The sequence below is a fragment of the Erinaceus europaeus genome, chromosome 3 (assembly GCF_950295315.1).
Source record: "Erinaceus europaeus chromosome 3, mEriEur2.1, whole genome shotgun sequence".
In the NCBI taxonomy this organism is placed as follows: domain Eukaryota; kingdom Metazoa; phylum Chordata; class Mammalia; order Eulipotyphla; family Erinaceidae; genus Erinaceus; species Erinaceus europaeus.
The window spans coordinates 17,066,126-17,077,311 of record NC_080164.1 but is presented as its reverse complement, the minus strand read 5'-3'; the positions used below and the strand labels follow the sequence as shown (position 1 = coordinate 17,077,311).

The following is an 11,186-nucleotide window of genomic DNA, read 5'->3' as shown; positions in this document are numbered from 1 at the left end:
AACTCTTTTTTTGTCTGTCATCCCAGGGCTTCACTGTTTTTTTTTTTTTTTTTTCCTCCAGGGTTATTGCTGGGCTTGGTGCCTGCACCATGAATCCACTGCTCCTGGAGGCCATTTTTTCCCCCTTTTGTTGCCCTGGTTGTTGTAGCCTCATTGTGGTTATTATTATTACCATTGTTGATGTTGTTTGTTGTTGGATAGGACAGAGAGAAATGGAGAGAGGAGGGGAAGACAGAGAGGGGGAGAGAAAGACAGACACCTGCAGACCTGCTTCACCGCCTGTGAAGCGACTCCCCTGCAGATGGGGAGCCGGGGTCTTGAACAGGAATCCTTACCCCGGTCCTTGCACTACGTGCGCTTAACCCACTGCGCCACCGCCAGACCCCCAGGGCTTCATTGTTTCAGAGTGAGAGAGACAGAGAGAGAGAGAGAGAGAGAGAGACAGAGAGTCTTCACAGCAGTAAGACTTCCTCCAGTGCAGTGGAGCTAGCGATTGAGTTTGTCTCACACACGACAAAGCAGATACACTGCCTAGCTGCGCTATTTTGTCGGCCCAAGGTCAAAACTCCTATAAAGTAAGGCTAAAATTTGGTAAAAATATATGGAAAACTGGGAAATGTTATGCATGTACAAACTATTGTATTTACTGTCGAATGTAAAACATTAATTCCCCAATAAAGAAATTTAAGAAAAAAGAAGGGTGGGGGCAGATAGCATTATGGTTATGCAAAGATTCTCATGCCTGAGCCTCCAAAGTCCCAGGTTCAATCTCCCAACATCATAGGCCAGAGCTGAGTAGTGCTCTGGTTAAAAAAAAAAGGAAAGGAAATGTTGGATAGTATGCCAGCTCCCCCCGGCTTAAACACCAGTATGTCTGTATGAGATTAGTTTGATCCCACTCAAAGCTTTGGTCTATTTACATAAATCACTTTTATATTTACATAAAGCACCACCTTCCCTCCAGGGCATTGGTGGTTCAGTGGTAGAATTCTCGCCTGCTCTGCCCCTTCTCCTTGTCACACCCTGATCTTCCACCAGTCACTTTTCGCTCCACCCTCTTATGTCACATCCTGTTTCCACCCTACTTGGAGAGTATAAAAACAGCTGCTCTTCTGATTAAAGACACTTGGAAATTGCTTTCCGGCTCCGAGAGTTCCAGAGTGTATCTCCTGCGAAGTTAGTGCGGCACGAGTTCCTGATCCCTCTCCCACGCAGCAGCCTAGATCGGCTCCAGTTGAGTTCTCTCCAACCCAGAGAGCACTAGCTCGGGAAGAAGCACCCTCAGGCTATCCCAGCAAAGAAAGGGCACTTTAGCCCAGCAACAACAAAAACTTTACTGGTGAAAGAAGAGGCAGCTAAGTGCCGATTGGCTCTGGCTCGTGTGGGTCTGGGGGTTGAAGCTGGGGCCTCACACATGAAGTTTTCATCCTCCACCAACTAAGCTACTTGCCCAAATGCACAACAAAACAGAAGGTCTACTTTAAAGTTTGGAGCTGAGCTCTTTATTTTTCTTCTCCACAACCCCCCCCCCCTCCAACCACAAGAAAAGGTATCCAGTGTCTTCCTGGGTATCTTCTCTCTTTCTCTCTCTCTTTTCAAAATATTTATTTCCTTTTTGTTGCCCTTGTTTTTATTGTTGTAGTTATTGTTGATGTTGCCATTGTTGGATAGGACAGAGAGAAATGGAGAGAGGAGGGGGAGAGAAAGACAGCTGTGAGTGATGGGGGGTGGGGTGTCAAACACGAGACCCTCTCATGCAAGTCCTGTGCACTGCTGTGATGTCATCTCCCCAACAGGCCTGTCTCACTTAGGGGAGGAGGGCAGCTTACCTGGTGAGATCTGGGAATTGCTTCCTGCCAACCATGTTCTCCCTCCCCCCCAGAGTACAAGTGACCCACAGCACAGGAGGCTACACTTTGCTTATCTTTACTATAATGAAGTCACTTTACTGGAGCACACGTTACAATTTCCAAGGACCTGGGTTCAAGACCTCCATTCCCATCTGCAGGGGAAAGCTCTGCTAGTGGTGAAGCAGGTGTGCTCAACCTGGTGCGCCACTGCCCAGCACCCTCACGGTTCACCGCCCCATACAAGGAGCTAGCATACACTTTCTGTCAGCTGTCACCCCCCAGCCAAGTCTCTTAACCCCTCTGCCGTCCCCTCTAGAGCCCCTGGGCCTGCTGCAGTGGACCCCAGCTGGCTACTGTTGCTTGGCACTGGAAGCAGCACTACTAGTGTGTCAAAGTGTGGGGTCTGATATGCCCCCCCCAAGTCTGGCTGACACCAGAGAGGACGTAGTGGAACCTGGCTCTAGGGGAACGGGTGAGATGATACAATGAAGCCCTAAAAAACCGGGGGAGAGGGGGTGCATCTGGAGAGTTCAGAGCAACCTGAAGGCCCTTCAGAGATGCACTGGCCTTGGGACAATGCTGTTTTGTGAGTAGATGGGGACACGGTCCCATCAGCCCAGGGCTCCAAGTGTGCTACCATATGGCCGCCAAGACAGGGTGCAGCACAGAGCAGGTGGGCCGAGCCCAGACTTCTTATATTTTGCATCTAAGCCCCCCCCATCCGCTAGACAGTCACCTCAGCAGCCTGACTGGAGAAACAAGAACCCCAAACCTTATTTCTGCCCCCCACCCAATGCTGGACTCTGACTGAAGGCTGTTGGTTCGAGGCTTTGTTCCCTCCACTTTGTGCTCTGCACGATTCCACTGGCCCCAGCAAACACTTTCCTTTGAATTTCCGAGATTCAGGAGAGAGAGAAAAGGAGAGACACTATAGCACCGCTCTATGGAACTTCCCTGGTGCCATGAACACCATTCCCATGTGGTGCCAGTGGCTCGAGAGCCCAGGTGCTCATGCACAGGAAACCATGTATTTTACGGGGTGAACTACTTCCTGTCACTTTCCTTTTAAATTTTATTTTAATAGTTTATATATTTAATTAAAGAGGTACAGAGAAAGACCACAGCACTGCTCAGGTCTGGCTTATGGTGATGCTGGGGACTGAACGTGGATCACAGAGCCTCAGGATTGGAGGTCTTTTCCAAACCGTATGCTGCCTCCCCAGCCCTCCCCCTTTTAAAAATGTGGTGCTGAGGAACTCAGCACCATTCACATGTGCAGTATCTTTGGTTAACTCCAAGCCCTCCATCTTTTTATTATTATTATTTTTTTTTAGTCAGAGACAGAGAGAGGCAAGAGGGAGAAAGAGACAAACACCACAACACAGCTCATGTGCTGTTAATGTTTTTGTGCGGAACTCAGGGTCACGCACACCCTAAGGTATGCACTCTACCAGGTGAGTTATCTGAGTCCTCTCAACATTAAAAGGAGATTGATCTATTTATTTATGCGAGAGAACCCAGAGCACCAATCACTTTGGCCGATCTGAGGCTAGGCACTTAACCCAGGACCTCATGACTGACAGTCCAGTGCTCTAGCCACAGTACCACCTCCCAGTCATTTCTTTGTGTTTATTTTTAAAAATCTATTAAAGACGTCATTCATTTATTTTGGATAGAAAAAGAAAGATTGAGAAAGGAGAGATGAGGGCGAGAAAGAGAAATACCTGCAGCACTGCACCTGAAGCTTCTCCCCTGCAGGTGGGGACCAGGGGCTTGAACCCAGATCCTTGGGCACTGCAGTGTATTCATTCTACCAGCTGCACCGCCACCTGGCTGCCCAGTAACTATCTTTTCTTTTTTTAATCTCCAAATTGCTTAGGTAACCCCTGAGTGGCAGACAGGAGTGGAGCTGTCCTGCGCCCTATCCCAACGCCTCACACGCCCCAGCCTCCTTTCCCCTGAAGAAAGCACAGAGGCTGAGTGAGAAGGAGCTACAGTTTATTACAAACCAGAACACACCGTCCGGGCTGAGTGTCTGTGCCTTCACGGGACCCAGCACAGACTGGCGTGCCATTGGTGGCAACACCATCTTAGCACCATGGCATGGGCAGAGAGAGGCAGTCTCGTGGGTGCTGGGAGCTCAGTGCCCCCCACCCCTTCCCCTGGCCTAGGGGACTGGGCTCCGCTGGGTTTCTGGGTGGGTTGTGGGCAGCCTTGGCCGGGGCGGCGGCTTGGCCTACTGTGGATCCTAGCACTACACACACACGCGCACATACACACACAGGAGCACAATGTTCTGGAAACTTCAGCTAAGGAGAGAACAACAGTATTTACTCAGCAAGTACAAGACCAGGCAGAGAGCTGCATTCAGAGCAACTGGAGACCCTGGTTCTGCCAGCAAGGAGTGTGAGGCCTGGGGGAATGTCAGAGGTGTGTGTGTATGTGTGTGTGTGTGTGTGTGTGTGAACATGCTGGCTGGGGTCTTGCATGGGGAGAAAGAAGGGGTGGTGGGGAGTCAGTCACCCTCCTGATTCCATCTAGAAGCTTGGGGCATGGAGTGGGTCTGTGTGTGTATTGGGGGCATGGGCTGGAAGTCCAGCGTGGGCTGGGCTCTCTGAATCTCTGGGTGGAGGCACTCGGAGAAGGTAAAGCTTTCCTGGCTCAGGTGGGGCAATTTGCCCACTGGCCATGGCTGCTCGGCTCTTTGGCATCTGCCCAAGGCCCAGGAGCCAGAGGAGCTGGAGGTGAGCCCTAAACCAACTGTCTGCCATTTCCCGCCTGTGGCCCCAGGAGTCCCTTTGTCGCCTCAGTTCTCTGAGGCCACCCAGCAGGCCCTCAGCATGTACTGCCTGCTGGGCAAGCCTTCTAGGTGGCTAAATGGAGGGAGACGGGTGGGAGGCAGGTGACATCACCCTGCCACTCCCCTCCACTGCCCCGGCAAACAGCCAAGCTCTAGGGGCAGGTGTAGAGATTTCCGAGGTCAGAGGCCCAGACTCCGTGGGTGTCCCCTGGGGACTGGGGAGTATGACAGCACATGCTCTGCTCTGAAAGCAGGGGGGGAGTATGACAGCACATGCTCTGCTCTGAAAGCAGGGAAGGCTCTGGAGACGGGACAGGGGTGTCACCTCTCACAGGTGAGTGGAGAGCACCCCCTGTCCCTCCTGGAGGGCTGGGACTGCTAGTGGGTAAGGGGGTGTGGTGCCTATCATAACCCCTGCAGCAATGGGGCCCCAGAGTCTGGTCTCCCTCCCAGGATGGGCCCCAGGCCACGCCCCTCCCCGGGGCTGCTCCCCCTTCTCCCAGCAGGCAGGAGCCTCCTGCCAATCAGGCCGGAGGAGCGGCCAGCAGAGGCCACTGGAGAAGCAGAGCGCTGCGGCGGTCGGGCGGGGTGGAACGAGGGTCTGGGCCAGGCTGGCCACCGAGCTCATCGGCTGAAGCAGGTCTCTCGCTGGTCACATCTACTCCTGTCTACTACGCTAGGGTCACGAAGCACCGTACGCGTCACGGGGCGCACAAACAAGGCAAACCAACCACTGCGCAAACCAAACGTGCAAAACGAAATCATGTACACGGCACTGGCCCGCGCCCCCTGGCCTGTGGGGATGAAGGGGGGGGGTGGCTGAGGAGGTGAGGTGTGGGGGCCCCTGGCCACGTTGGCCAGGGGTGAGGCGGAAAGAGGACGTCCAGGGCGTGGCTGGGGGGCGGCCTGTAGCCCCCGCTGCTAAAGTGTTCTAGACAGTTGGGGGGGGGGCGCCAGGAGAGGGGCACTGAAAACTGGTGGGGGGAGGAGGGAGGGGCTGTGCTGGGCTCTATGCATGGGGCTCTGTGCATAGTGGGGGGCTTCTGGGGTCCCCGCCAAGCCTGCTGAGGCCGGGAAGGAGGCAGCAGGAGGGACACATGTCAAAGTGCCTGTTAGGGTGGGCGCGAAGCACGGTGGGTCCCGCCCCGGCCCGTGCCCTCCCGTGGCTGCCCAGCCTCTCCCGCCCCTGGGCCGGGCCAAGTGGGTGCAGGCTGGCGGTGAGCACCCTCGCCGGGCTGCCGGGCGCCTCTACCAGATGCCGCTGGACCTGCCGCCCGGGGGCGCGAGGATGCGAGCGGAAGCTCGCTTTGGAACGTGGTCATCGATCTGAGAACCTGCAGGGGGAGAAGGGGGTGAGCTCCTCTTGCTGGGGGAGAGGAGAGGCTGGCGAGGGCCTCCTGTTGCTCCACCCACATTTCTTTTTAAAAAAATTTTTGAAAATATTTATTTATTCCCTTTTATTGCCCTTGTATTGTGTAGCTATTATTGTTGTTGTTATTGATGTCGTCGTTGTTGGATAGAACAGAGGGAAATGGAGAGGAGGGGAAGACAGAGGAGAGAGAAAGATAGACACCTGCTGACCAGCTTCACCTGCCTGTGAAGTGACTCCCCAGCAGGTGGGGAGCCGGGGGCTCGAACCGGGATCCTTACTCCGGGCGCTTTGTGCCACGTGTGCTTATCCCGCTGCCCTATCGCCTGACTCCCTTCTTCTTCTTTTTTTAAATAATTTTTAAATTATTTATTTTCTCCTTTGTTGCCCTTGTTGTCTTTTTATTGTTGTTGTAGTTGTTGTTCACTTCTTTTTTAAATTTTTTATTATTGAATACAACAAAGAGAATTGAGAGGGGAGGGGGAGCTAGAGAGACCTGCACACCTGCTTCATCACTTAAGACTACCCCATGCAGGTGGGGAGCAGGGGCTTGAACCCAGGTCCTTGTGCACTTAGCCCACTTAGCCTCCACCCCCATTTTATTTTTTGTTTTTTACAATTAAAATTATTTAATTTTTATACATTTATCTTAATGAGAGAGACAGAGAGAAAGATACAAAGATGGACAGAGAGGGAGGAGGAGAAACCAGATCACGGCTCAACTCTGGCTTATGCTGGAGTTGGTAGAGTTGGAGACCGAACCTGAGGAGCCTCAGACATGAACTGTCTTCTGCATAAGCATTATGCTCCACCCATTTACAGAAGGGGAACCAGGCTGGATGGCACCATGGGGAGGAAGGGTTGATCTTTGGAGTCTCTGGCTCTCTGTCTGTAAAACTTGGGCACGGGTGGGGGTGGGGTGGGTGGGGAGAGTTCACTGAGCAGGGAGGGCCCATGTGTGAAACCCAGTTCTGTGTGGGAGCTACCTGGCAACAGAGGAAGCTCCTTGTCCTCGTCTGGGTGAAAAAGTAGCCCGGGCGCTCCAGTTTCACTGGGGAGGTGGCTCAGCCCCAGGACACAAGTGCAAGGCCCTGGGTCCCTTCCCCAGAATGGAGCTAAGGAAGTGGAAAGGACCACACCCAAAAAGGCCCCTACACATCAAGTGTACTGAGTCTGAGAACATTCCAGCTCAGAGACCTTCCCCTCTGTCTGTCCTTTCTTGATGGTGCATGGGGTCTGCCTCTCCTAGGAAGCAGAAGGTTCTGGTCTTCCTTCCCTGCTGCTCGGGCCCCAGCATAGCCCTGGAAAAGCCCAGCTCTGGGTGCCACCCAGGCTCATCCTGACGCCCTGGGGAGATCTGACCCCACACCCAAGGGGCCAGGCACCTGCAGGCTGGGTGATCTCCACCGAGGTTCATGGTTATGCTATGACACCCCTTTAACCTCCGCAGAGCACAGTCAAGGCCTTGTGCAAAGGTACCCCCATATACTAGCTAGCACATGGCGTGTCAAAGATGGAGAAGGGACGCTGTGGGGGAGAGACTGGTGATGAGTGGGGAGTAGGGAGACCAAACTGGGGGTGAAGGCCTAATGCAGCACTGAGCGGGCTAACCCTTCTCAGCCAGGCTTGCCTCTGCCACCCGTTACATCAGCCCTCTAATATTTCACAGGAAGAACCAATCTGGGTTGGGAGGTCACGGGAGAGACCCTCCGTATCTGTGTCTCTGCTGTCGCACCCAGCAGCTGTCCTTCACTATGGGGAGGGGAGGCAGGGAATAGACGGAGGAGCCGATGGGGTGATCTCCTCCCACCCACCCTACCCTGGCCCCCCACCACCCCTTTCTTACCTGAGAGGCTGAAGCTGGACTCGTGCAGGTCCCGCATGCCCCCGTGCCGGGTGACAGGTCGAGTAGGGGTGTCTGCCAGCGGCGTGCCTGTCTCTTTCTTTCCAGGGTGCACGACGACAGCCACGTCCCCCAGGTAGGGAGTGCGATCCACTCCCCTAACCTTCAGGGCCTAGCAGGGGCAGAGGGAGAAAAGCAGAGAAGTCGTCAGAGCCCAGACATCCTGTCCCTAGAGCCTTCTTAGTGGCCGAGCAGATGTGAGTGCAGCCACTCTGCCCTGGAACCTTGTGAGTGAGAGATGACAGGCTTCTTGGACCTCGAGCCAGCAGTGGAGAGCCCCCTCCCAGACAGTGTATGTGTATAGGAGGCTGGACCCCTCCCTATAGTGGGGACCTTAGCAGGGAGGAAGGTGGACCCGAGGACCCAGCCTCCAGCAAAGCTGGGTTTTTTTCCTGTTGTAAATCTTTTGCTGGGATCTGACACCTCTGGGGACAGGGGCAGAGTAGAGCCAATTTGGGGTAGTCAGTCACTGCACGCAGGGGCAGTCAGCTCAGAGTCTGTTTTCCGAATTCCCACTGCCTGGGTGCCAATCCCAGCTCTGCTACACGTAAGTCACCGAGCGTCTCTGTGCCCATCTGTGAAACAAGGGTGATCACAGCCCCTGTCAGTCCTGCACAGAGAGTGGTTCTGAGATCCTGGGATTCATCTATGCTAGGCTCCAGAGGGCAGGGACAGCTCAGGCAGTCTCTCGGTCACTCCCACAGGGAAAGCCAGAAGATTACCCCCTGCTAGCCCCCACCCCCAGCAATGCAGGCAAATCTAGCCCTCTTTGGAACAATGGGTGTACCCAGAGTTTGGAGCCCCTGGCAATGAAGTGGAACCTAGAACTTGGGTGAATGCTTAGGGTGCATGTGGGATGGACCCTCAGGACCCCAGCACAGCAAGCACAGAGAAACCCGTGGTGCGTCTGAAGAGCTGTGCCTAGCCTCTGCTGCCCTCTTTCCCTCTTTCCCCTTCTCTCTCTCTCTCTCTCTCTCTCTCACACACACACACACTACATACATTAATCTTTCACAGAAGTCCCCGACGGACAGCAAGAATCCAGCAGACCAGGTGTCAGGGACAGCTGGAGACTCTGCACAGTGTCCCCAGCTCAGGGACCTTTACTACTAACGAGCCCTCAGTGACAGGTGCTCTCGTCCCTGCCACGGCTCCCAACATGGCCACCGCAGCATGCGTGTCCGGGGAGGCTCCGTGGGGATGGCCCTGTGGTCGGAGCCTCTCGCCGCCTCACCTTCTCCCTCTGGACCAGCTTCTTGTAGACGGTGTCCGGGAAGGACCGCAGGGGACAGAACTTGCCAGTGCCCTCGGCGCACATGAAGACGCCGTTCTCGTACACCACGCGGCCCCTGCTGATGGTGACCAGCGGCACGCCGTGGCAACGCATGTTCTCGTACAGGTTGAAATCTCCCCCCTGCACCTGCGTGCTGGCCGAGATGGTCCTGGGGGGGGGGGTTGCATGAGAGGAAGTGAAGATGGCACTTGGGAAGGGGTGAGGGTCAATGAAAGAGATCACCCCCAAAACTGGACGAAATTGTCTCCCTTGAAATTTACATGTTACAGCCCTGAACTCCTAAATGCACCTGTATTTGAAAACAGGGATACGCACAGAGGAATTTAAGGTAAAATAGGGTCTAGCAGGTGGGAGTCCCAAGGAGTCAACGGAAGCACCAGACGCTGCCCACAGAAGATGGGGGGCACCAGCTGCTGGCACACCCTTGGGTCTCCTGCTGGGAGCCCCCCTGCAGTGTGGGGTGAAGCAACCCTGAAGACCACGGGCGGGCTTCTTCCTGCTTACAGCCTAGGTGTTCATGGCTGGCCACAGCAGAGGGGAGTGAGGACCCCAGACCTGGTACCTTCCAGGCTGTGTGGAAAACAAACAGCAGATGGATGGGGAGTGGGGAGCAGCCTACGAACTGAAGTGCTGTGCTGCCCCAGCCAACAGCATGTCCAGAGAGCCCTGTCTGCTGCCCCTTCCTGACAGGACTCTGGACAGTTCCTCCTTGTAAGTCCCTGGAGACCCCCCACCAGCCCCAGGCCTATGGGCGGCCTTACTTCGTGGCTTCGGGGTCCCACACCACCACGTCAGCGTCAGCCCCGGGGATGATGCGGCCCTTGCGGGGATACAGGTTGAGGATCTTGGCAGCGTTGGAGCTGGTGACGGCCACAAAACGGTTCTCATCCATCTTGCCTCCCACCTGAAACAGAGCCAGAGCGTCCAGGCCAGGGGCTGGGCATGCAGCCTTGAACCCTGAAATCCTTGGTCTCGAGTCAGACAAGGACAATGCTGGTGATGACACCTGAGGGGAGCTGGCTCCTTGGGTGGGCTCACATGTTCCTCAGTGATGGGGGGCCTGGCCCCCAGAGGCCACTTCTGGTGCAAACTTACCTCCTGGCTGTAGAACCAGGGTGACTCGGGAGCCTGCCCCCACAGAAGGGCACACAGTCTAGTTCTGACCTTTCTGGCCAGGATAGAGCAGACTGCTCTGAAGGGGGTGGTGGTGGTGATGGTGGGTGGGGAACATACCACACCGCGCTCCCAGATGACGCTCATGCGGTCTTGCACACCGCTCACACCGTGAGGGATCTTGGTGAAGTCTTCCTTGCCCATGGCCTTCTGTTTCGTGCTGAAAGGCCGGTGATCTGACGCTACAATGTTCAGCGTGTCACTAAGTGGAGGGAAAGATGCGACCTGAGATGGGCAGGAAGCCTTAGAGAACAGGACATGTAAGCCTGAGGTCTCGACTTCGATCCCTGGACTCCCTCTCCTTTATAATAGCATATATTAGTATTTGTGCTAGTATAACTTAGTAAATAAATCTGTTGTCAGGCTCTTAGAGGATGGGGCAGGCCATTTCTATCTGTGCCTGGATGGGCTGGGCCATCACAGCTTTGGTCAAATGACAAGTGGCTTTGGCCCAAGTCCGAGTGTGGTGACTCAGCTCCTTCCCATAGTGCTTGGAGCTTCCCCTGGGTGTCAGGAGCTCCAGCCTGGGTCCTTGCTCATGGTAAGCTGTGCGTTCTGCCAGGCCTGCTACAGCTTGCTCCTAGAAGTTAGGTTTTTTTTAAAAAATATTTATTTCCTCTTGTTGCCCTTGTTGTTTTATTGTTGTAGTTATTATTGTTGTCATTGTTGTTGGATAGGACAGAGAGAAATGGAGAGAGGAGAGGAAGACTGAGAGGGGGAGAGAAAGATAGACACCTGTAGACCCGCTTCACTGCCCATGAAGTGACTCCCCTGCAGGTGGGGAGCCGGAGGCTTAA

At 54.6% G+C, this 11,186-nt stretch overlaps 1 protein-coding gene across 1 annotated transcript in view; it reads right to left on the bottom strand.

Moving 5' to 3' along the window:
* Positions 1-5,576: 5,576 nt before the first annotated feature.
* DPYSL5 (dihydropyrimidinase like 5) overlaps positions 5,577-11,186 on the bottom strand; it is a 70,572-nt gene continuing 64,962 nt past the window's right edge. The window contains exons 9-13 of the mRNA XM_007532587.3: positions 10,450-10,591; positions 9,978-10,120; positions 9,157-9,364; positions 7,866-8,034; positions 5,577-5,984 (exon numbers count right to left, since the gene is read on the bottom strand). Of these exons, the coding sequence (XP_007532649.1) occupies positions 5,899-5,984; positions 7,866-8,034; positions 9,157-9,364; positions 9,978-10,120; positions 10,450-10,591 (748 nt within the window). The 3' untranslated portion in view covers positions 5,577-5,898. The remainder of the gene's footprint in view (positions 5,985-7,865; positions 8,035-9,156; positions 9,365-9,977; positions 10,121-10,449; positions 10,592-11,186) is intronic.